This window comes from Triturus cristatus, chromosome 5_2 (assembly GCF_964204655.1).
Source record: "Triturus cristatus chromosome 5_2, aTriCri1.1, whole genome shotgun sequence".
Lineage (NCBI taxonomy): Eukaryota > Metazoa > Chordata > Amphibia > Caudata > Salamandridae > Triturus > Triturus cristatus.
Window position 1 is genome coordinate 100,649,902 of NC_140588.1, and position 26,799 is coordinate 100,676,700.

The following is a 26,799-nucleotide window of genomic DNA, read 5'->3' on the forward strand; positions in this document are numbered from 1 at the left end:
GTTCTGCGCTGTAAAATCAGCGTGAATGGCACCATGCACAGCGCAAGATGGTGCTGCTTCTTTTCTTGCCACTCGAGTATATTTTCTACCCAAGCAGCAGCTTTCTCAACGCGAAAGGAAGGTTTCTCATTGCGAGCAGTCGTGACCATCTGCGACCGCCCACGTTGAGAAATCTTGCCGGGAAGTGGATTTTCCTTGCTTGCGCTCGCTAACTTAATGTTGGCTAGCAGGGAAAAAACTAATTTTTCTGTAAAAAAAAACAGAGTGGAGGTCACTGCCCAGGCCTTACCAGTAGGTTCTAGCTGGCCCAGAAGTATCAGAAAAAGGCATCTGAGCTAATAGCAATAAAGGAATTTGCACAGAATCATATAATTATGATCAGGTAAAAAAGTCCAGATCAAAATTTTGATTTCTGCGCTCTACCGACTAAAGGTTAGCACATATACCATGTCCCGTAGCATGTGTTGGCCACACAATCATTATTTTAATTTCTTTGATATGAAAGTCAGGTGATTTCTTAAAAATAGAATGCCTGACAATGTTTAGTGATCTTTTTTCATGTTTATATTCCATCGAAACTCAGCCTTCCATAAGTACAGGGACAGCTGCGTCATCCTCATTGCATTGCAATCTCCTGCTCCCATAAACAAGCCGTCCTTGAATTATTATTCAGATAAAATTGTTGTTGCAAGAACAAAGCCTCAGAAAAAGATGTTTCCAGAAACCGTGTTTCAGTTGCGTAAAATGCAATCAATTTCTTTTTGAAGTAACTATCACCTACACAAATCTATTCTCCTGAGCAACTGACTAACACAGGCATCTAGCGTCTAGGGCTGAATGTTAAGTGCTGTTTATTTACCGTCACATAAACAAAGTCATAGATTAAAATGTGTAAAGCATTTACAAAAATAGATAGATTGCAGTCTGATTGTGCAGGCCATTTTTCATTTTATTCTGCTGCACTGAGACAGCACAATTTTTTTCTGATGAAATTGGTTCTGTCTCACTTTTGTCTGTTCCTTCTTTTAGACAATCCCACCCAGATTGGAACAGTTCCCATCACAGTGAAAGTCCTGGATGTCAATGACAATGCTCCAGAGTTTACCCGCTTCTATGACACCTATGTCTGTGAAAACGCAAAATCGGGACAGGTGAGAAACGCTTATAAATAAGTCTCCCCCTTTCTTCCGTTTTTACAGATTTTTCAGATAAATACAGACAGAAAACCATTAATTTCCCCATCTATATTTATTTTTAAATGTGGATAAAAACGGAAATTGGGTTGTTTTTGATTGATTCTAAATGCTGTCAGTCATGACTGCCAGGCCAATAGCTGTGTGGATTGACAGGGAAAAAATATAAGGATTTCAGTAAAGAACTTTAAACAGCAGTAGTTTTGCACAGCCTTGATACTAAGATTTACATCTTTTTTTACAAGTGCACATTTTACCATCTGATTGGGTATATATCATTGAAACCTGTCAGGCGTTCAGGCAAGAGTGCACATTAACTGGTTAAATCAATGCAGAAATATAGACATTTCAGCTTCATTTTTTCACAATACCTAAGATAAATATGGATAAAAGCAGGTAAAATTAGCAAAACATAAATATGGATAAATACAGACGGAAATGACAAAAATATAAATACCATAAAACTGGGAGTCCTACTTATAATTCATGCCATTTTGTGATTCTACTCTGTTGTCATATCCCACATAAAGAGAGACAACACGCCAGTGGATTCTTTTTCATCAAATTAAGAGCTGTGGTGAATGGGATAGCGCACTTCATTTGACTGCGAACACATCACAGAAAGTTACATCTCCTCTGACCTTGTTCCTGGGCCCTTCAGGCTACTGCATTTTAATGAAGAGTGATTGGTAAGAGACACAAACAACCAGCTGCTATATCTAGCAAAACCTAAAGATATGCTTGCTTTAAAATCATCAGCTGTATGTTGAATCACAGAGTAGTTTCTAGGCCAGTTGTTGGACTTGGCCCTCTTTGCAGAGTCATCTCCAAACCTTTGCTTTCACCCCTCCTTTTTTAACCTATTTTTGTTGGCTTTTAGTACTCTGTGCACTTTACCACTGCTGACCAGTGCTAAAGTGCTTGTGCTCTGTCCTTTAAACATGATAGAATTTGACTTACATACCCAATTGATACATTTAATTTACTTGTAAGACCCTAGTCAAGTGGTAGACAATATACCTGGGGTTCGGCAAGTAAATGGTATTAGTGGGCCTGCAGCACTTATTGTGCCACCCACTTAAGTAGTTCCTTAAAACATGCCTCAAGACTGTTTTTTAAACTTACAATTCAACTTGGTATAATAAATCCCTTGCCAGACCTGAAACTCCCTTTTTATTACATATAAGTAACCCCTGAGGTAGGCCCTTAACAGCCCATTGGCTAGGGTGCATTGTATTTAAAAAATGGAACTTGTACTTTTAAAGGTTTACATGTCCTGGTAGTGCATTTGTTTTTCATTGCAATGAGGCCTATCCCTCCCATAGGATAACATTGGATTACCTTGCTACATTTAATAAGTGATAACATTTGTTTGGGAGCAGGAATTTCCTTTTTAGTGTCTAAGGAATTGTAACCTAAAATCATCTATAATAATAAAGTCTGATTTTAAGTCACAATTCTGAAAATGCCACTTTCTGATGGATACATCTGCCAGTGGATTCCTCACCTTGTGAATATCCCCTGCACCAGCAACATTTGGAAATTTGTAGCTCTCCATGCCGACTAGGACGACATCACAATAGAATGGCTCCGCTCGCGGCTCCACTGACGTCACTGGAGCCATAAGAGGGCCTCGTCGGCGTGATGACGTCAGTTCCCTTTTTTCCGCGCCGTCGACGCTAACGGTTTTTTGGGACTCTCCGTAGCTTTTCTAGTTACTTTGTGTTTCTACTGTGTTTCTGGTCTCATCTTGCTTCTTTCCTAAAGATGTCGATGAGGAAGTCAGGGTTCAAGACCTGTAGAGAGTGTGGAAAACATATGTCCATCACGGATCCACACGAAAATTGTGTCTGGTGTCTGTCGTCGGATCACGACGTCGAGGGGTGCTCTGGCTGCCGTAAGATGAACCCAAAGGCCTTAAAGGAGAGAGAAGCCAAGCTATTCATAGCAAAGATGAGGAAGAGGAAGAGAGGTCGAAGGCGTTTGAGGTCCAGGTCCAGGTCCAGGTCCAGGTCGGGTTCGAAGTCGACGTCGGGCCATGCTTCAAAGTCAAAGAAACATAAAAAGAAGAAGAGGCATGGCTCTCAACGCCGTTCAGATAAGGAGACGGCTCCGAGATCGACTTCACCAGTTCCTCAACGTCGTAAGGACTATGTGTCTCCTTCTCCTTCGGTGTCGAATCTGGCTTCACCTGTTCGCCCGGCTTCGCCTGCAGCTTCTCCGGAGCGTTCTCTGGCTCCAGCTCCATCTCCAATGCCGACACATTTTCCGGCTCTGGTGGAAGAGGCTCCGCTACCTGATGAGTCGTCGCCTCCATTGGCTCCACCGTCTGGTAATGCCTCAGTCTGAGCCTTACCCCCCTTTTCCTGGCCAAGACCCATCGCATTACTTGAATGCTATGTATGGTGTCTTTTCAAGACCAATGTACCTCTCTGGAGCACCTTCGGGTCCCATCGGTCCAATGGCCTTTAATTTGGGGGTTCCTCAGGCCTATGCTCAGGCTCCCTTTATGTCATTCTTTCCAGCGGCACCGTCTTGGCATTTCCCGGCGCCGAGAACATCGACACCGCTCCCTTCTTCTCCGGCTCCGCCAACTCGACCTCATTCGGCTCAGGCTGTGCCTCCAGATCCGTGTTCGACGCCGGCCCTGGCTCCGTCGGAGTCGTGTGTGGCGCCGCCGACGCCGGTTCCGAGGATAAGATCCAGGCGGAAGGCACAGAGGATTTTGGAAGAGCAGAGGTATCAGGCAGAAGAAATGGAAGAGGGTGAACATCTAGATTCAGATGACTTGTTTGAAGAATTAAAGGAGGCAAGTGGCCTTGATATGTCCCCAGAATGGGAGCTTTCTCCTCCTTCAGATGCTCCCTCTAAGGATCTGGTTCCTTACCACACAGTCATAAGGAAGGCAGCGGAGCTCTTAGACTTGCAGCTCCCAACGGCTGAATTTAAATCCAACATCTTGACAGAGGTTCTTCATTCTCCCTCCACTGTAGTAGAACCTTTGCTTCCTTTTAATGATGCCATCACTGAGTTATGGAGGTTTGGCGTAAGCCCTTTTCAGCTCCGGCAGTGTCTAATCTGTTGCTAGGAGGTACAGGGCGGCTCCAGGGGATCCGGACTTCCTTACATCCCATCCTTCTCCTGAATGTCTGGTGGTTCAAGCTGCCTGTTCGAAGAAGTCTTCTAGGGCATTTCCTCAAGTTCCTAGTGATAGGGAGTCGAAAAAGCTTGACCAGTCGGCCAAGAAAGTGTTCTTCTCGGCGAGTATGGCCTTGAAGTCCACAAATGCCACCTGTCTTTTGTGCCGTTACACCCACGCCCTGATGGATTCTGCAAAACAGCTGGCTCCTAAATTGTCTGAGGAGGACAGGCAGAATTTTATTGAGGTCTTGTCGGACACTCAAGCAGCTGCACGAAAGGTTATTCAGAGTGGTTTGGACACTGCGGACTCTGTCAGGATCATGGGCTCCTCAGTTGCCACAAGAAGAAGTGCTTGGCTTAAGTCATCTGAGTTCTCTCCAGGCAACACTTCTGGACCTACCCTTTGATGGTTCTGGACTGTTCGGAAAGAAAGCAGATGCAGCCTTGGTAAGGTTCAAGGACAGCAAAGCCACAGTTAAGTCTCTGGGACTGCAGGCACAGCCTAGAGGTTCCTCTTACAGGAGGTACAGAGGTTTTGGGAGGTCGTCCTTTCGGACCTATAGGCAGCCTCAGCAGCAGCAGCAGCAGCAGCAAAATACCCTGTATAAGAACTACAGGGGCAGGAACAGAGGTCGTCCACGAGGTCGTCAGCCCTCCTCCTCCTCCTCCCTCTTACCACAGCAAAGCAGCCCTAGATCCACCACTCTGGATCATGTTGGTCCTGTGGGGGTTGGCTTACCCATTTTCTGCAAGATTGGGAATCGGTTACTACAGACCTTTGGGTTCTAAATCTTGTAAAAAATGGGTATGCTCTTCCCTTTCGGAAATTCCCTCCAAATTACCCTCCTTGCCAAGGTGTTTGCTCAGGGGACCACCTTCTTCTCCTGCAGGAGGAAGTCCTAACATTACTGAAAAAAGTTGCGATAGAGATGGTTCCAGAGCGGGAAAGGGGTCAGGGATGCTACTCCCGGTATTTCCTGATACCCAAGAAGGATGGCAGGCTACGTCCAATCCTGGATCTCAGGATCTTGAACCTTTTTCTGAAACAGGAGAAGTTCAAGATGCTCACCCTTGCGCAGGTTGTTCAAGCGCTGCAACAGGAGGACTGCATGGTGTCGATCGACTTGCAGGATGCGTATTTTCATATTCCGATCCTGGAGTCGCACAGGAAGTATCTCCGTTTTCCGGTAGGGTCGCAACATTATCAGTTTGCGGTTCTCCCGTTTGGTCTTACTACTGCACCTCGAGTCTTCAGCAAGGTGATGGCAGTGGCGGCAGCCCATCTCAGAAGGTCGGGGATTCCAGTTTTACCCTATCTGGACGACTGGCTGATCAAAGCAGAGTCACCAGAGAAGGTGCTTCATCATCTGCAGGTTACAACTCAGCTGTTGTACAAATTGGGTTTCTCGATAAACGTGCCCAAATCTCACCTGGTGCCCTCTCAGCGCAACCTGTTCATAGGGGCAGTACTGGACACTACTGTGTGTCGAGCATTCCCACCTCCACAAAGGATTCTCGACATAGAGGAAATGATTCCATTGTTTTACAATGGATCGGTCGTTCCAGTCCTGAAAGTCCTTCGTCTGCTCGGTCTGTTTGCTTCCTGCATTCTGTTGGTCAACCATGCACGCTGGCACATAGGGCGCTCCAGTGGTGCCTCTGCAGGCAGTGGTATCAGCACAACGGAGATCTCAGGGAGTATGTGAGGATCTCCAGAGAAGCTGCAGCGGATCTGTCTTGGTGGAGTGTGGAGGGCAATCTATCTCAAGGAAAGCCCTTCCATCTACCTCAATTGCTGGCCACAGTGATAACGGATGCATCCACTTTAGGGTGGGGTGCGCATCTGGGGGATCTGGAGATCAAGGGTCTTTGGTCTCCAGAGGAAAGGTTGCTTCACATCAACCTTTTGGAGTTGCGGGCGATACGTTTGGCTCTCAAGGCCTTCCTCCCTTCCCTTCGCGGTCAGTCGGTTCAAGTCCTGATGGACAACACTACCGCGATGTGGTATGTCAACAAGCAGGGAGGAGTGGGGTCGCATTGTCTCTGCAGAAAGACTCTGCGTCTCTGGTCCTGGGTTCAGGATCATCAGATTTGTCTGATGGCAAATCATCTGGCCGGAGTTCTGAACGTGCGTGCAGACAGTCTCAGTCTGCAGTTCTCCGCCGACCACGAGTGGCGGCTCCATCCGGAGGTGGTTCGTCACGTCTTTTGGACATGGGGAACTCCTCGGGTGGACCTGTTTGCCACTCACGAGAACGCTCACTGCCCGTCATTCTGCAGTCTCCAGTATCCAATGCAGGGTGCTTCGGGGGACGCGTTTCAGTTGAGATGGGACTCACATCCCCTTTCCGCGTTTCCTCCCATACCCTTGATTCCTCGGGTTCTAAGGAAGATTCGCCAAGACCGGGTCCAAGTCATATTGATCACCCCGGATTGGTCAAGAAGGGTGTGGTAAACAGATCTTCTCCACCTCTCCTTGAGCCCTCCGCTCCATCTCCCTCTCAGGACAGACCTCCTCTCGAAGTCGCAGGGGCAGGTTCTACACCCCTACCTCCAGAGCTTACACCTTCATGCCTGAAGATTGAACAGGGCAACCAGAATTCTTTTTCTCTCCCACCTGACGTGGTGGACGTGATTTTGTCTGCCAGGCATCACTCCACCAAGTCTATCTATTCCTACAGGTGGTCCAAATGTGTCCACTGGTGTGGGGAGAAGTCTATTGACCCTTTGAGGGCTTGTTTATCCAACATCCTTCAGTTTGCTCTCTCTCTAGCTCAGCAAGATTTTGCTGCAGCTACTGTGAAGGGTTATTTATCGGCTTTTGTGCACAAAAACAATCTCCCCTAATACGCAGTGCCTCTGTTTGCGCATGGCAGCCAATTGTGCACCTGCGCAGGGGAGAGCAAAAGGATCAGTCATATCATTGTATTTATGACACATCCCTTTGCTTTCAAAGTAACACGGCATGGTGCAGCCAAATGGCTTGCGGCACTGCTGTGTTACTTTGTTATAAATAAGGCCCTTTAAGTTTAGAGGGATGTTCCTTTACCATGTTCATCCCTGAAACAACTGCTGAAACAATTTATACCATTATTTATTTTTGAAAACCCACAAACTACTGCAAACCTGACAGAACAAATAATAAAATATTGTTCTTATTGAGCTTTCAGCTCACTGAGCAGTCCTTCGGTGTGGACAGTGGATGTATACCACTTTCAGTCTAGCAGCCATAAAGCAGAGGAAGCAACTATAGGGAGAAAAATAACTGACCCTAACCCGGCAGGAGTTACCAGATGGTCCTGCATTTGGAAGACTAAGTGACATCTGGCCCATGGCAGCTATCTCTCTATAGGATACACATAGAAGCACTGACTAGAGGACATGGACTGCAAGGAGATCACCAACACTTCACACGAACATTTGTCACCATTAAGCAATCTTTCAACCTTTTCTGCAGATGTTAGTGGGCTCACATTCCAAAACAAGGGTTGTGAAAACTGTTAATCACTTAGACCGACCATACTATAATCTGCGAACCAGGAAGTGACATAAAAAGTGCTCTGCAGAAAACAATGGTATTTTCTGCAAATAGAGGAACATTTGCTAAGACTCGCTGTCATATAGCCTGATACATACTAAATAAAGAAGGGGATGGGGAACAGGTTGGAGGATGCTGTCCAGAAAGGTGGATAGTGATGAATCACAGCTTGAAGCAAATAGACATTAGAGGGAGAGGACCAGTGAGTGGGACCGAGAGATGGTGCAACAGGCTATGTTTTTCAGCTGTCTCCCTTACGTACTTTTTCCTCTCTCTGTGTTACCTCTCTCCTTACTGAACAAAAAAGAGCAATATGAGGCGGGCTGTGCTGCCCACATCATGGCGCTTTCCCCCACACCTGTCTGTGATGCCGCCCTCCCTATGGGTTGCCTCCTACCCCACCATCCATCCAACCCCTCCATTAATAAAAAAAAGTGATATAACATGCCCGCACTGGCTGCATAATATCTATTTTCTTTTCTCTTTTTGTATTTTCAGCCATGCTGCACAGCAGCCACGCTACTGTACAGCATCCTAAAAACGTTCACAAACCCAATAGCTCTCGTAGGCAAGACCTATTGGCTTTGCCAATGCTTGTTGATACATTTATTGTGTTTAACTTGAAAATCTAGTATGAAATTTGTGGGATGTGTGATAATATCCAAATATTCTAGATATATTTAGAATTTGCAATATCCATTGGGAGCCAAGGAATCTGCATTTTCAGCAGGAAAAGATCCTACAGATTTGTACTGTTCCTAGTATTCATGTACTCTTGTGATTTATCCACAAGATTTAGACAGCGTTGTTCTTTGGCATTCGATGTGTGAGTCTAGCCTTCTACAACGGTGACCTGCATGCATCAAGATGGTTGATGTTGTTGAGTGAATGCGAGCCATAGCCGATCAGGAGAGAGTTGTGGAGGATGATGTTGTGGGGAAATCACAAGCTGTTTACATGTGAATTTGCTATTTTATGCATGCATGAAAGCATAATAGGAGTTGCCATTTTATGTTATAATGGCCTTCCCTGCTTCCTCCAGCTGATTCAGACCCTGACAGCAAAAGACCAGGACGAACCCCAGAAAGGGCACCACTTCTATTACAGCTTGGCTCCTGAGGTGGCAAACAACCCCAACTTCACCCTGAGGGACAACCAAGGTAACCAGAACAGCCACAGCCTGTTAACCACACTAACGGGGGCCTTAACTGCTGGTCGTGGAAAGTTTGATGGCCTGTGGCAAGTGCCGATTTGATTGTCTTTAACAATATTGCAAATGACCTCTCGCTTTCAGAAGCAATAACAATGAACACAGATTTCTGTATGCTTTCTTGCTTAGGCAGGTTTCTTCCTTTCAACCAAACCCATGTCTCCTGAAGGTGAAAGATTCACACACATTAAGATGTTAAGAGCACCATTTCAGGGTCAGAGCTGCAGTCTTAAAATATGTCTTCATTTACAAGAAAATGACGCAGTGCTGCGCTACAAGCCATTTAGCTGCACTGTGCTGTATCATTTTCAAAGCACAGGGATGCGTCATATTAACAACAATGCAAGGCACTCTTGTGCTTTCCCCAGCTCTGGTGCACAATTGGCTGTCATGTGCCAGTGCAGGCACCCTTGTGTCATTTTGCAAGGGTGCCTGCATTGGTACGAATCACTGACAAAATATCGAAGGTCAGAATATCGACCTACAAAAATATCGCAGCAAGAATATCGAAGACAAGAATATCGACATCTTATCTACATTATGATAAGTACAAAAATATCTAGAAAAAAATATTGATGTCAAAAATATAGTTGTTAAAAATATCGTTTTTTATTTAACTTAAAAAAGAATGTAAAATAAAGTTAAAAATACATATAATTAAAATAAACATAGTTAAATAAATGTTAAATGTTTAAAAATTATAATTAATATATGTAAAGTAAAAATAAATTAAACATAAACATATATAATATATACACTTACTAATAATTTTAAATAATTATTTCAATAATTTATAATTTTTTTTAATGTCATATAAATTATACATACATCTCTACACTTAAAACAATAATGTAAATAAAAACTAAATAAATATATATAACAAATTAAAACAATTAAAAATATTGTTAATCCTTTAAATATTAATTATATACTACATTGAGAAAAATAATATAAAAATGATTAGATAGCAAAGGTCATAAAATTACTGTTCCAACTCCGAACAGTGCAACAGTAGGGAAAATGTTGGATAGCGTAGGGGTAACAATTACTACTCCCACCCCAGTGAGTGCAACAGTAGGGAAAGTGTTGGATAGCGCTGGGGTAAAAATTACTATTCCCACTCCACCGAGTGCAACAGTAGGGAAAGTTACCTAAAAAAATAAAAAATACCAATACAATTAAATCAATATATACTTAAATACCATTAAGTTACTTCCCACCCTATTATAATTAATATAATCCTAAATTAATAAATGAATACAAATTAAATACCAATTAATAATTAACAATAAATTAATTATTAATAACAATAAAAAACATGAATTAATTAATTATAATAAAATTACTTCCCACACTATTCCCCTATAAATCCACAACCCGCTACACATAAAAATGAACACAATTAATTTAATTATCAATTAATCAATTCATTAAAATTAATTACCTATTAAGTAATTAACAATAAATTAATTTACAATAACAATAAATAAATGAAATAATAAATTAATTATAATTAATGTAATGCTAAATTAATCAATTATTAAGAATGAATTAACAATTAATAATTAATTATCAATAAATTAATAATCAATAACAATAAATAAAAACATATTAATTAATTAATTATAGTTAAATTATTTCCCACCCTATTCCCCTATAAACCCACAACCCGCTCTGATACTAAAACTCAAAATGTACTTTAAAAAAATTAGTAATTTCCAAACATTTTATACATATATTTAAAAATAATAAAAATACATTACAATTTTTTTTTAAACATACATATAAAATACATACTAAAATACATAAAACTAATATAAATATCGATATTATTAACAACAATATTTTTGCTAAGGATATTACTTACTTCGATATTGCTAACTTCAATATTAGTTACTTCGATATTAAAAAAAACACTATTACTTACCTTAAGGTCGATATTCTGGTCAATGATATTCTTGACATCAATATTCTGTCCCCACGATATGACAAACTCGATATTAGTGTAGGTCGATATTTAAAAATCGATATTTTGACTGCTTACCCATTGGTACACCTCCCTGCACAAAAACAATCAATAATGGCATTTTCCTCTTTCCACGTGTGCTGCAGAATGCAGCACGCATAGAAAGAGGAAAAAACTAGGAGAAATAAAAGTATTTCTCCTTGTTGCGCCGTTCTTTAACCTCCCCTGGGAAGGCGTAGGATTCTGGCGCATTCCCAGTTTTACAAAATGTTGTAAATCTGGGAATGTATCGAGTTCCAAGGATGTTGCGTGGGAACATCCACAGTAACAAGCATGGAACACACCTTTCATGCAGAATAATGCGTCAAAGGGGTCCATATTTACAGGGCCATGAAAAGTCACGCAGGGTGACTTTATGTGGCCTTGTAAATATCGGCAAGACCATTGTTCTGCCGGTGTATCATAAAAAGTGACGCACCTGCGGCGCAAATGGGCTTGTAAATAAGCCCCATAGTACATTCAGAAATGTATCCCCACATATGGAATAGCAGCAATATGTTTCACATTAACAGTGTCTGATATGTTTAAAAAACCTCAGTGGCACACACTCAGGTAATATTATAGGCAGCATCCTCACAATAATAAACATAGCTAACAGACGTCAACGAAACAGGTGTACTCACTAGCAGTAGAGACAGAATTTAGCAGAGCGAAATCCAGGTACCGAACTAAATGAACACTTGACATCTTGAAATTGTTGACTGGGGATATGAGAGTTCCCAAAAGTGACAATCTGGATGCCAGTACTTTTGAAGAGTAACATAATCTATATATGCATGACCTTTAAAAGGACCATTCCGGGGCTTGGATTTCTCAAAGGTCAAAAAGATTTTATTATTTGCTACATTCTTTTTTTGCCAGCATGGTTTTGTTAATTATTATTTCCCAAACTGTGGATCTGCGTTCACGAATAGTCTCCTAAAATACCTTAACAGAACGTGTATTTGTAAAGCACACCTTCACCCAAGGGTATCTTGGCGCTGATTAACTGATGTTTATTGTTACCCAACGGTACTCATTTTATCGACTTAAGAAGGGTGAAAGGCTGAGTGGACCTGCAGGGATTTGAATCTGTGAACTTGAGATTAACCACAGGTCCTTTTAGGGGATCCATTAGTCCACAAAGCCACCAGACCCAACCTCGATATGTAATGTATATTGGAGCAAAGTCAGAAACACAAAGCACATTTTAAGAATTAGAAAACAACTAGGAGACTGGCGAATTTTGAAAACGATCCAAAGGTCCTCATAATATGTAGCATTTACAGTGATAAATTTATATAAAAATACGTACAGAGCCTTAGATCTATCACAAGTGTCCACCGAACCCCTGCGCAGTAGGCGCAGATGTGGGCACATAACGGCTGTTGGTAGCACTGCAGATCTTCACCATAGAGGGTCTTAGAAGCAGATGGCACCCACTGGCACACTCTGGTCACTAGGACTAAGATGTCTTCTACTTGTTGTGGGGTTTTTAAGAATGGTAACGTGCTGCAAGGTCTGAAGTCAGAGCCAACAGGCCGCTGTGCGAGCAATGATCTGTGGCAGAAAGGTTAGTTTGATGGCAATGATAATTCTAATATTCATCACCTCCATTACCGGCTGTGGTAGTAGCCAAATGACGAAGGACAAAAGGCGGCAGTCCAGAAGTTGATGTTAAGGCTGAAAAGGATCACTTTGTCATTCTAGGTGATACATTCAGATATATGGCACAGTTACATAAGCTGGTCTCATGACTTTAAGGGTCAAACTAGGATTCAGTGTCATAGTTCAGCACATACAGCGTCAAGGTGACCAGCATCTCTTATGCATATCTATAAAGAGTGTATTCATGTGAGAAGATGACTTTTTCAGGGATGGAATGGCATATGACAGAGTCTGAGGTTCATTGAAGTTAGCAATAGGCTGAAAGGGGTCATTTAGACCCAGGCAGTTAGCCAGCGAGCCCAACTGCACCGTGGTATCTATGGCCTCACTCCCCTGGAGGACTACCACCTGCCATATTAAGATATCCCTCCCAGCCTGTGCAAGTAAATCCAAGCCTTCCAAGTAACTGCCACTGATGGCCTGAAGACCCAAGAGTTTGCCGTGCGGTCACCATGTGTGTAGCAAATGCTAGGCAAACTTTTTGGTCTTTCAAGAATAAACTCCAAGAGTGGTGGTTTGTGCTTGAAAACAAAAAATCACAAAGCTTTGTCCCTGCACTGGAGCCCCTCTGACGGATTTCCCTGTTGGGGGCCACTATGAACCACTTGGCAGTCCTGGATGGGCAGTCTGGTGATGTTCACCCTTCTCAAAAAGAAGGGTGCATCTGTCACTGTGACCTGATGGCCCTGCAGCGGAAGGGCCATCAGATGAAGGGTTTAAGCTGGCAGTGCCAGCTGACTCACAATCGGTGTAAACCCAGCACTTCCCATGGCTCAAATGTGGAGTGCGGAAGCCACAAATTTGGCTGGAAGGTAGTGCTGACAATGTATGGCTTCTCCTCTGACAAACTCTAAATGTGCCCTAATATGTTTACATTAGAAAAGAACATGAGACGCTTATTTCCATAGCTTTGATGTTAAAGTCTGTGTAGCATGTCAAGAAAGTGGCTGGGGTGACATTTTCCAAGGACACCTTGGGATTCATAGGGTGTGTGAGGGATAGCTTTCGGGTCAGGTTAGATATAGTTTGTGTGAGGGATAGCTTTTGGGTCAGATTAGATATAGTTTATGTGAGGGATAGCTTTCGGATCAGATTAGAGATAGCGTGTTTGAGGGATAGCTTTCAGGTGAGATTAGATATAATTTGTGTGATGGATAGCTTTCGTGTCAGATTAGAGATAGGGTGTATGACGAGAAAGATAAGGAGAGAGATAGTTCAAAATATTTCATAAGTCATTTCCTATTTGAACATTATGGGGCCGATTCCGATCCGGGTCGGAAAGCTCTCCGACCGAGCCGGAGTCCTGCAGTCCGACCGAGCTAGTATGATGTGGCTGTATGCTGCCGGACTCCGTTCGGTCAGACTCCCATAGAAGTCAATGGGAGCCGGTCGTACGACACATACATGGGCTCCCATTGACTGAATGGGTACGTCTCGCACAAGGGCGTCCCCTACAGTGGGTACACCTCGGTGCCATCCGCACCGTACATGCCTGTGTTGGAGACACCCTTGGCTCTCCCCCTGTGTCTGAGCCATAGGGCTGCGGGTGACAGGGGATTTGACGCAGACCCCCAAAAGCAACTTCCCGGACGTTTTGCAAGCCGGACACTCCAGCTCGCACCGGCTGTCTGACGCGTGCATCGTACTGGCTCGGTCATAAATCGCATCCATTGCACACCACGGTTAGCTTACGGCCGAGACGTACGGAGCGGTTCGGACCCGGGAACGACTTGGTCAGTGAATTTCACGTAGCTCGCATCGTACTTGCTCGCTCGTACAGCTGTACGAGTCGGGCGGAAAACACGCGTACGGCTCGTAGTTTTTCCGGCCGGATCGCGTTCGGCGCCCTTCCGACCTGGATCGGAATCGGCCCCTAAATTGTACGTAGACAGGCCTTTATCAAGGAAGAGGAGAAAGAATGTTGGTTGGTGATACTGATAACGCAGTCATCTCTGTTTTTGGGAGATTGGAACTTATTTTTCACCATCCTGCTTTGACCCTGGACAAGAGTGAGAGAGAAAGGGAGAAAAGGGAGAAGGAAGTAGTAAAAAGAACGTAGGAAACCAGTGAAGAAGGGAGAATTTGTGGATGAAAAAGATACTGCAAGAGTGAGATAAAGAGAAAGTAAGTGGAGGTTAAATAGAGAATGGAAGCATGAGGTAGAGGAATAAAAACAAGACAGCCTTGATGTTCATCAGCTACTGCTTCCCCCCACATCACAGGTGGGCTTCTAAGAAAACTTTGGTCCCCTGAATTTATTTATAATTATTCTCATCATTATTTTTACTAATATTTTTAGTATTATTATTAGAATTATTTCAACTTGAACACTGGTGGCCGATTAACAAACCTTTGCTTATTATTATTATTAATATTATTATTATTATTATTGTCATCATTATTAATATTATTATTTCAACTTAAACACGATGGACGGTAAACCATGCTTTGCTCTTTATTATTATTATTATTATTATTGTTATTATTCATAGAAGTAGTATTCATAATATTATCATCATCATCATTATTATTCTTGCTATTTCAACTTAAACACTAGTCAAACACTTGTGGTCGGTAGACCGTGCTTTGCTGTCTACACTGCGCTTTGATACCAGTGCGTGCTTAAGAAGTGCCTGGAGGGATGCAGAGCGGAGAGAGCCATAAGAAGCTATTGAAGGGGCATGCTCTCGGCTGCTATGCCTGGGGGCATTACTATGCAACGTGAAGTGGAAAAGCTGCTGAACAAGAACAAACATGGACAACATGCCCCGCTCGCTTGCTCATTTCTATCGTACTTGGCGAGTGAGATGTTAGTAGGATCTGAGCACTGTCAGTTCGCTGTCGGTGCTGTATGTCACAAAGAGGAAGCATGCCTTTTGGAAGGTGGATATCCTCCAGGCACCTACAGCATCTCTGCTGTGGAAATGCTTACCTGACAGAGAGGAAATTCAGCAGCACGTGTGACTGAAGGCAAACTGGTCAAACGGGCTGGCAATGCAGATATACCAGAGGAGAGTATGAGGGAAGCAAATGAATGAGTAAAATGAACCACATTAGTGTTGATAATTTTGCGCACAATCAAAAATGGAAAACTTGCTCCTGACTCTACAGAGAATCGCATACTGCGCTCCGTGGCTTTTTGGTGGGTTCCCACTCAAGAGCACCACAGGGGGTAATCACTATGCTACTTCAATATGTCATACGTGAAAAAGGCCGCTTTAGTTGGGAGAAAGCTGGGCAATTGTACCTCCTTCTGCCAAGCCGGACATACTTAAATGCCCTAATCAACTTTCTAAAAATGAATTCCTAACCCATTACAGTTCTAACGCATTCATTCCTAATTCACTCCTCTTCACTGGTCTGGGCCTCCCAGTCTTGGTCTTGTCTCTTCTTCCCTTCCCTTTTGTGTCCTGTCCCTCTTCCAATTTTGCTTACAGTCACAGTCTGGTTTTCCTGAACCCTGTCTCTTCCCTCTTTTGCCTTTTAACTGGGCTATGCTTCCCCTTGATCTTCTTCTTTATCTGGACTCCCTGCCCCTGAATTGACTATTCCTTCGGTATGAGCTGACGAAGATGTGGTGCATCGCTCGGCTATCTCTGCATGTTCTCAAATTCTTTCTCTCTGTATACCACACATACATGGCATCTCCCAACACAATCCCTCTCTGCCCCTTTACCGCTTTCTCGCTTCCTACCAAGTTGTTGCCCAGTTCTCTCCATATTCATGTCCATGCTAGTTCCTGCAGTGTCTCCAAATTTACATTCTTCTGGGCAGCTATTCCCTCTTAGCCCTTCTTCCCTCAGCCAGTCCTGCCAACCAGGGCCTTTTCTCCCTTTTCACTCTTCTGCCTCTTTGGCCCGAACTGCTATCATCAGTACTGTCAACACTCTGATCTGACCTTGCTTCTTCAAATGCCCAGTCCTTCTCATTTGCTGAGGTCTTCTCCATATCTTCTAACACCTGCCCAACACAATCACTATCACCCAATTCTTTGGCACTTGAACTCCCTTCTTTAAAGCTCCCAATGCCCTCCCTCACAATGCAGCCCTGTCTAGGCAATTCCCCTGAGCTCCTGCCATGCACCATGCCATGCCCCTTTTGTCATGCACCACTACCACCATAGACAGGGGAGCAGCACTGTGAACCTTCCCCAATCTCTGCTCGCCCTGATACTGTCCCATCACAATATCACACTACTGTTGTCCTTATCATCCAAAGTCTCCGACACAGCTCCTGCCTTCATGCTTGTCACTATTCTGCCTTACACCTTACATCAGTGGCAGTCACCCATGAATTTCTGCCTTCTAGGACTGGGATCCTGGACTAGGGCCAGCTCTGCAGAGGCCCATCTTCCAATGTTGTGACCCCCGTTTCTGTCACGCGTCGACTGCTGCAGGGCCTAAACTACCTGACTCCCCCATTCGCTGCTGCTTCCTTCTGTGTGTGTACTCCCTGATAGTCCCATATCCCGTGTTCCCTCTCTGCCTCCCCGAGTGGGACATCAAGATGGTCTGCCTCCACTTTCTCCCTCCTGGATAGCATAGAAATGACAGCACCCGCTCTCAACTACCTACCAGAGTGTGTTGTGTGGCCCTTATCTTTTATATTCCCAACTGGTTTCCAGTGCCTCTCCCAACCTTCCTGACAAGCCCCCTCACGAAGGTGTGTGCCCTCGAGGTTGGCTCACCTGGCCTCATTCCTCTCCTCATGCCCAGTCCTTAGATGGTATCTCTCTCATACCGCCAGCTATTTATGCTGCGCCGGTGGATGATTCACCTGTCCCCGTTTTGACGCCCGCGTTCCTAACCGACCTCCTTTGAGATGATCCTTCGGCTTTCTTCTCACTTGCTTTGTCCCTCAAAGTTAATCCACCTGTCCTCGCCCCCTCTCAAGGGTGAGGGGTGGCTGTTTGTTGTCGCCTGCGCTCCCCCGCCCCCTTGGGGAGAGCCACTCTTCATCGCAGTCGATGGTGGTGGTGATGGTGGCTGGCTGTTTGTTGTCGCCTGTGCTTTCTCCACCGCGTTGGGGAGAGCCACTCGCCATGACAGCCAGTGGTGGTGGTGGTGGTGGCTGGCTGTATGTTGTCACCTGCTCTCCTCCACCGCCTCAGTGAGTGCCACTATTCATCACAGCCGAAGGTGGTGGTGGCTGGCTGTTTGTTGTCGCCTGCGCTCCTCCACTGCCTTGGAGTCACTTCGTCAATGTGGGGAAAAGTGATTTCTCCGTGTGCCCTATGCAATGATGTGTTCCAGCTGCTGCTCGGCTGCCGTCATCTTTTGTCCCTTGCCTTGGGCCCTCATGGAACCCTCAAAAACTGGCCACCTAGGCAAACCACGCAAGCAGCATGCTCCAATTAATTTTTATTTTTTTATTTGATTTAATATGAGACTTTCCATGAATGTGGAGCCTCTCTTAAATTGGTACCCTCTGCAATTGCCTAGTAATGGCTGCCCTAAACATGCAGTATGTTGGCAGGGCCACTGGAATTATTTAATTCTGCAACAGCGGTGATTTCTTTGTGATTATGAATTTGCTGCACTGGCCACGCAATTCAACATCAGCGGCATAAAATGTAGATTAAAACAAAACAATTGTTTAAACCTCAAACGGATCGAATATTTTCAAACACAAACATAGGAGCCCCGGCAGTAACAAACACTTTGCAAAAGTGAGCTTGTCACCTGACCGCTGTTGATTGCTGTACTTAGGTACTAAAAGGGTATTTAAGAGGTGACACTGTTTTTCAGATAAAATAAGTGCACACAATTGATGCACTTGGAAAAGGAGTTTGTCTGCAGCTTGAACACAATTATTTTTTACTTAAATACAATTCAAATAGGGCTAAAAAAGTGATGTAATTTTCCTTTTTTTCAAGCAGATTCTCACTAGACGACAGCCACTGTCCCAAAACAGGTTTTTCAATAGGGCATTTAGAAGTGGGACGGCCTGGTTGCAATAATTATTCCATCTGCTAAAATCTGATACCTCAGGAATCAGAATTTAGCAGCTGCTATAATTATCACATATTCCGAGTTCATCCCTCCAGAGACAGACATAACATGCGGGTTGGCGTGTAAATAAACGGTGTTTTGTTCTTCTATGCACGCCAAAATCAATATGTGTTGGTGAACAGCATTTAGAATCTGCTGCTTACGTAGTTTTCCTTCTTACAAAACCTTTGTATTTTCTATAATATTGCGATTCTTTCTGTATGAACTTGCATGAAAAAGTAACAAAATAACGCCTAAGAACGTGCTGTTTACTGCTTCCCAATTTGCTCTTTCCGACGCATACCTTAGTGAACAGTGCCCCATAATTGAGCCCTTCATCGCCGCATAATTCCAGACAGGCCCGGCTCTGGGATTCTTGCTCAGTCAGGGCAATGAGCAAATATGGGTGGGCCACTAAGATGACTGGGCAGTGGTACAAAGTATTGCAGGGATCTGATATTTTAGGTACTGACATTGTTGACCTTTTACGTCTTAACACTATAACCACCGACCAACGAGGTACCTTCTTCGCTTTCCCTTCTGCGCTTCCGCCGTTGTTGAAAGGGAGGGACGCAGCTTGCAGATGGGCTGCAGCCTGCTCCTGGTCATGTGCAGAAACAGTCCTGCGGCCACATATCTCTTTGCAGCTTTTCATATATATATGTATATATTTTTGGGGGGATTGTCAGTTTAGCAGTTTGCAAATCATTGAAGTTTAAAAACTTTGCACACCACTACCTTATAAAATAAAGAAGACTTTACCATTATTTATACTCCCTTTCTATGCACATGTGCATTCAAAAAACACAGTTAAAACTGAGTTATGGTTTTGATAAACAAGTAAAACCAACTCAACTGGGCCTAGGTCCTTCTCCTATCTGTTTTGAGACCTACAGGTTTTTTCTGATATTGCTTTTTTGTCCATTCTGTCCTCTTATCAGTCTTTACCGTAGTGGTAATACTTCCAGCATTCACGTCTCCCCCTTAATGGAAGCAGTAACAACATGCTTGAACTGCTAGGATTGAGTTGTCTGGTTGTTTTGTAGCGTGTATTTGGTTTGCAATGTGTAAATAGTAATTAACGTGTACCAAGTAAAAAGAAGCTTTACTCAGGAAAACAATACTGTAGTGCCCTATACTAAACAAACCTGCTCAGAATACACTACAGAGCTGTGCTTAGCCATTCATTTAATAAAAAAAGACTTCCACAGGAGGTTCAGGGTACAAAGGGTGTACACTCTGAACCATAAAACACCAATCTTTAATGCACTAAAACACATCAGGTAAGGTGCGTTTGAAAAAATCATGGCGGTATGATGCAAAATGGATGAAATTGGAGCGTTTGCCTCATCTGTGTGAATGAGTGAGAGTGTTCAGGATATCTGTGCTGTTCATCTGTGTCCCCAGGCCTGAAAGTAGCCTATGTTTCCAGAGGACCTTTTGAAAAGTGGCATTCATGCACACACACAGGCGCGCAACGCCCATTGGGCTCAAATGGCTTCAGCGCCCCCGCCCCCTCGCCGTCGTGTGTGTAGCCTGGCCTGAGACAGCTTCCCGGGCACACGTACAGCAGTGCCCGAGTACTTCACAGGTCTTTAAAAGACCATATGCTTTGTAGGTCTCCCCTGAGCCAGCGCATGCATTGCACTGCGAGACATTTAGTAAGTGGGTTTTCAAAGTGCTAACCACTGACTGTTGCTGGCCTCAAGCATGCGTGTCCGCGCGCGTGAACGTGCACAGCTGCCAGCTTTCAGCGCCCAAGGTGCCATCTTGAGCGTGATTACTTTCACTTTTGACGCTGCTGCACGCGCACCACTCGCGTGTTTGCCGGCGCGCGCGTGCACCCCTGCTTTCACTTTTGCCGTCTTGTTTCCTTGGTTACCTGTGTTTCACCAATCGCTTTACCTTTTCTTCTCGATTCCGCCCACACCTCTTTGCATACACATTTTTCCACTTTCCTCGTTACTTCACTCCTGGTCTACGCACACTTTCCCTATATCCACTTCTCTTTATACATATTTCTGAAGGCTAGTAGAGAAGGTTTGAATTTCAGTTTTGTATTCTTGGTGTGAGAAAACAGAACGCCTGATTCCCTATTTAGGCATTTCTGGTAGAAGGCGTTGCTTTTCCTATGGCGCATCTTCTTACTTTTGAGCTGTGGAGTTTCTTGCTCGGATATGTAACAGTCCCGAGTGAAGGGCTCTCAGCTTGCCCAAGATATTTCGCATTTTAGCTGGGCCTCCAGAGGAAGTCGGTGCATGTCTCTCAGAATGAGGCTGGTGTGACTGAATTGCGCGAATGCTCGTTTGTGCTTCGAATTGCAGCATGTCAACAAACACGTGGGGTCATCGGCTGATAACGGAAAGTCGGTGAGACCTACATTGCAGCAGCCATTTCACGACGCTAATCTGTTGTTTTGCCAGCGGTTTGAAATGTTGAATAAAGTTCACACAGCGGTCAGTGGAACGCTCATTCTGCACATCTGGAGAGTTCCACACTCGGCTGCGTGTTTAGCTTTAATGATAAGGGTACGTTCTTCGCACATATTACGTGGTGCGATGTAGGGACGTGTACAGAGTCAAGGCCTATGAATCTTATCAAAGCACCAGCCTTTCCCGTCCCCCGCAGTACGTGGCTTAAGCCTCTCGGGGGAAGGGCGACGGAAAAGCTTAACCCTTGCAAATATGCACATACTTGGATGAACCGCCTTCCTTAAGCCTGCATTGACCATCCACGCAATTCAAATTAAGCCCCTCCTTTTCGCCCGTCTCTCGCAGTTCTTACCCTATCCGTCTCCCGCCTGCTTGAGCTCTTCCCGCCTCCCTCAGCAGAGTATCACTGGGAGAAGGAGGGGTTTCTCCATAATTGTGCGGCCGTCAGATCCATTCCAGGCCGCAGCCTTCTCTAGCCCTGCGCTACAATTGACATACTCATTGATACGCTCCCACACAAACACACAATTATAGATAGTAACACAAGAATAAACTCCCAGGGATTCGTAAATAATGTGTCAGTGGCCCTTATCCTTCTAAAGCAGGGACTGTTATCATATTCTATTCTTCCCTAAAAGATTTGTGTCAGCATAAAAAACAAGCATTGGCATAGCCAATAGGTCTCGCTTTTGGGACCTTATAAGTATTTAATTATGCTGCACAATATCCTTGGTGCAAAAACATCAACTGTTGCATAGCTAATAACTTATAAGGTCCCAAAGGCGTGACCTATTGGCTATGCCAATGCTTGTTAATGAGGCTTTGTTGTTTTTTCACCTCTTCTTAGAGCCCCTGCATCTCCACTCTGCCCATTGCTGGAAGAATTGGTCCCCCACCCCTCCGAAATTTTTTCTTAGCCTAAGAATTTGGCTCTAGTTGTGCCGCTGTACACACATGCATGTTCACACACCCACTGTTTTGTTTCTGCACAGATAACACTGCCTGGATTTTGACGCGACGAGCTGGCTTCAGACAGCGGGAACAGAGCGCCTTCTACCTCCCAGTTCTGATCACGGATAATGGCCATCCCAGGCAGAGTAGCACGGGCACCCTGACCATCCAAGTCTGCAGCTGTGACGATGCCGGTGATATAATGTCCTGTCATCCCGAGGCCTACACCCTACCCGCCACACTGAGCAGGGGCGCGCTCATTGCTATCCTGGGCTGCATATTTGTCCTGCTAGGTAATCCTTCAATTTATCTGTCTTTTCGAACTGCAACTTTTACAGATCTCTTTCAAACATCTTCCGGAGGTGTAATATTACTCGTAGTCAGTGGGACACTTGTGCAGTAGAGTGGTCCAATGATTAACCTTCTGTGAATTGATCATATGTTCAATTAATCCCTTTTATTCTGTGAAGTGTGGTACCCACTGTGGGTGTGTGGCCTTTTTGACACATTTCAAATGACTGTGATACATATATTGCCAATTTGGAGATTAGTGGGAAGAGAGAGAAGTCTCAGGCATCATGACTTAGAGCCGAGGCAACTTCCAGCTTCCCCTCTTCTACCTGCCATCTTGAAGTTCAGAAGATTTGCTGAGTGAGTTTAATGCTCACTCCTGATTGGTATGGTGCTTCATAGGTCTTGAGTTTAAATCCCAGTGAGGTAGACTCTGTGTCCCAATCTTCTAAAGTGGGGAACCTGAGGGGCATATTTACAAAAAATGTTGGCGCGCGGTGCTAGGCCAAATTTGGCAGCACCAAGCTCCGGCATTTTTTAAATGCTGGGATGCACCGTATTCACAAGAATACTGTCCACCCCAGTGTTTCCCCTAACGCTGGTTCAAAAAAAGATGCCTAGTGCCAGGGCAGGCCCCTGCCCACATGATGTAAGAGTGCCTGCGCTGCAGGGGCGATTGTTTATGTGCAGGAAGGGACACCTTCCTGCACATAAACAATCAATAATGGTGATTTGCTCTTTCTATGTTTGTTGCATTCTGCAGCACACATAGAAAGAGCAAATAATGAGGAGAAGTTAATGATTTCTCCTTGTATCGTATCAGGTATTCCCTGGCCTTAGTTTTGGCATTAGCTCAGCCTTGTAAATCTGGGGCAGTTTCAAAAAGCAATGTGTGTTGCGGTGAATTGCACTCCCCTTTGCCGCTGAAGTTTGTGGTGGAAAGGGGCATGTTTACAAGGCGTCATTAAGCCACATTAAGTGGCTTAGCGCCACCTTGTAAATATGGGTAATGGTGCTATGCCACTGGAGAGTGAAAAAAAGTGATGCTCCAGTGGCGAATGGGGCTTGTAAATATGCCCCCGAGTACCATAAAAAGATGAAAATATAACATTTATTTATTGCACTTAGAAACAATAGAAGTGCAGTATTTAGAGCCACATGAAGAACAACTTATTAGTATTATATGTTAACAGAAGGTGGAAAGCACTCACACATTCTGAGGATGTGGAAAGAGCTGGCAAGTGGCAAGTGTCATGCTTGCATCTTTGTCATTTTGGAGCTGGTAGCCGCCTCCACCTTCACACAGGGTACCCTAAGGATAAATCCCTGAGTTTACTTAAGTCCCTCGACTGGTGTATTTGGGCTGCTCCTCGCAGTCCAATATTATGACAGTCTCACAATGGTGGAAGAACTTCAACCAGGTGGACCATCGTGACCTCTGTGCTTCTTGCGGTTGCTGAGAGGTAGAGAAGCACAAAAGTGGCACAGTTAGCAGGGCCAGACTGACCATAGCGGGCATTGGGCATTTCCTCGGGTGGCTAGGAGGGTTGGGTTCGGTTTTGTTACTGCGGGCCGGTTTTGCAGTGGTCCTGTAATATCGGGCCCAGTAACAAAACCAGCAGTGCTTCACCCTTGCACCTCCCAGGGGAGGTGATCTTTCAAAATTGCCAGGGCTGCTTTGGGTTCTCAGTCCAGCCCTGACAGTTAGTGGAGGATCGAACCCTTACTGGAAAGGATATTTCTGGACACATTTTTGCCCAAGTGAACATTTTTCTAAGAGAACCAATTATTTATATGAATTGGTTTAATTTATTAAACTGTGATCATTTGATCCAAATCCTGTCTCCTTGATTTTTTAAATCTATACGATAATTTTGGCGACCTGTCGCAAAATGAATGTTTGATCATTACAAATAGGAATTTCCAAAAACAGGAATCAGTAGGGCAGGCACTCAAATATGATGATAGACATTCCTGAGAATTAGACCCACGAGAAATCGCTTTGATGTTTAAAAGGGCGGTCCCTACTGTTACATATTTGCTAAGAAGATTATGCCTAAATATTTTATGTCTACTCTATATTCCTGAGACTTGGTTGAACACCTTTATCTGAAAGGAGTGTAGAGATACAGATATTCAAATTCTGTGGCACCATCTGGAAATAATGGGCCTCAAGGATCTATTCTTGCCAGATTGCATCCTTGTTTTCCAATTCCTATCACGACTTAATATTTTTTTGTGCCCAGCTTGACGATGCAGTGTAGTAGGATTTGGAATCAACTTAAGATGAAAAATGGTTTACCAGCAAGTGATGTGATGCAAATTTAAAGACTATGATTGGATTCACAAGAGTCATAGATGCCAGTCACTTGAGAGGTTTGTAACTGATTCTATTGCAAATGCCAAGTTCAGGACAAAGAACACTATGTTAACCTTTGTTTTAATATCCCATCAAAATGTTCTTTTTCCTACTGCTAAATTTGAAATGTTGTGTTTTCTTAGTGCTAGTTCTTCTCATCATGTCCCTGAGACGACACCGGAAGAAGCCCTATGTCCTTGATGAAGAGGATAATGTCCACGAGAACATTGTCAGGTATGATGATGAAGGTGGCGGTGAAGAAGACACTGAGGCCTTTGATATTTCAGCCATGTGGAACCCCCGGGAAGCCCACATGGGAAAAGTGAGACAAGACATGCAGCCGGAAATTCAGAGTCTATCCAGATATGTGCCACAAAATTGCAGGATGGAAAGCAGCGTTCATAACTATGTGTTGGCCAAGCTATATGAAGCCGATGTTGATCTTTGCAGCCCTCCTTTTGATTCCTTACAGACCTACATGTTTGAGGGTGATGGGTCAGTGGCTGAGTCACTGAGCTCTTTACAGTCAGCCAGCACAGACTCAGACCAGAGCTATGATTACCTCACTGATTGGGGGCCCCGTTTTAAAAGACTGGCAGAAATGTACGGTGGCCCACAAGGGAAATGAACTTCTCTGTAGGAGGATTTGAGTGTAAAGACACTGTAATGTCACACAGCAGAATCTTGGTACATTCTCTTGTGATAACTCTGTGGCTGCGAGTGGGGAACTCTACTCTCGACACCTGGAAAGAAAATGGAGGCGGAGACCTAATGAAATTTGCTCTGGACCAGCTTTACTCAGTTACTTTAAATTACATTCTAAGAAACGAGGATTTTTTTTCTTTTTTAATGACTCACATTTGAAAGGTCCCAGAGTGAGATGACATATATATTTTTATAAAGCACCAGTTACATTGTGTTCTTGATATAGGTGGATTAAAAAGGAATGCTTGGGTTATAGTCTGTGAAAACAAATGTCTTAGGAGGATGGAGATGTAGCAGTGTATTAGTGGAGAATGCCTATAAGGATGCCCTGGGCTAAAAATAAAAAGAGTTGTTACTGCACAAAGAAAGACTGAACCTAAGTCTCTCAAACTGTTCTTTTGTAAAATAGGGCCATCCTAATGAAGGATTTAACAGTTTCAGAATCGTAAATGAAAACCACCTGGCCAGTGTGGAGGGTTGGACAATGATTCCAACTCAATGGTTAACTTACTTCTATTAATACTAATCCAGATCAAATTTGCATATGCATTCTCCTTTCTCTATTGTGTCCCTGCTTATATCTTAACTACCTAAAAGGAAACTTGAAAAATATGCCTGTATTGCACTACAGACAACTCATTTATATGCCAGATTTGAAGATGAAATACTACAAAGGGATGTTAAATTAAATGTTTTGTTAATTCATGGGCATTCCTATCTATTAAGTGCAAATTCAGTCCAATTGATGTTTACATATGGCAGGAGACCTACTTGAATACACGCATAATTACAGAATAATAATATGTGGGCATAAGGATAGACATGGACATGTTTTGTATATTTGTTGATAATTTTGGTAATAAATATGGTACACTGGACATTGATACCTTGGGTTGTCTTCTAAAGAATGTCTTTTTTTCGAGATTATTGGTAATTCATTTGTTACTTCCTAATGTATGACAGAACCACGCATGCCATTGCTATGCATACCTCTACAGCGTGTCCTTAACAACGCATATGCCTTTACAACTCAAGCCTTCACCAAGCAAAATGTAAGTATTTCACAGGTGAGTATAAAGCTATATAAATATATATCCTACTGGTAGTCGCCAATAGGTAGTTATAGTTAGGACCACGTTTCCATAGGAAAAGTATTTTTTGACTTGCCTATATCTATTTTGCGCCATTTGATGAATTGTCATGAAATTTTCCCAAACAAAGTGCGCCGGTGATTTTTGTTGAGTGGAAAGTTTTGGGGTGCAACTTCAAGGGAAGCAAAGAAAAAGGGGAGATCAATAAAGTGTATTTCCCATGTT

General features: G+C 43.8%; 1 protein-coding gene across 3 annotated transcripts in view; it reads left to right on the forward strand.

Annotated features, from left to right (window-relative positions):
- The window catches only part of CDH20 (cadherin 20), a 1,519,872-nt gene extending 1,493,505 nt beyond the window's left edge, over positions 1–26,367 (forward strand). For all 3 annotated transcript variants that reach the window (XM_085606877.1, XM_085606876.1, XM_085606878.1), the window contains 4 exons: positions 1,030–1,151; positions 8,915–9,032; positions 22,170–22,421; positions 24,922–26,367. In XM_085606877.1, the coding sequence (XP_085463003.1) occupies positions 1,030–1,151; positions 8,915–9,032; positions 22,170–22,421; positions 24,922–25,406 (977 nt within the window). In that variant the 3' untranslated portion in view covers positions 25,407–26,367. The remainder of the gene's footprint in view (positions 1–1,029; positions 1,152–8,914; positions 9,033–22,169; positions 22,422–24,921) is intronic.
- Positions 26,368–26,799: the final 432 nt, after the last annotated feature.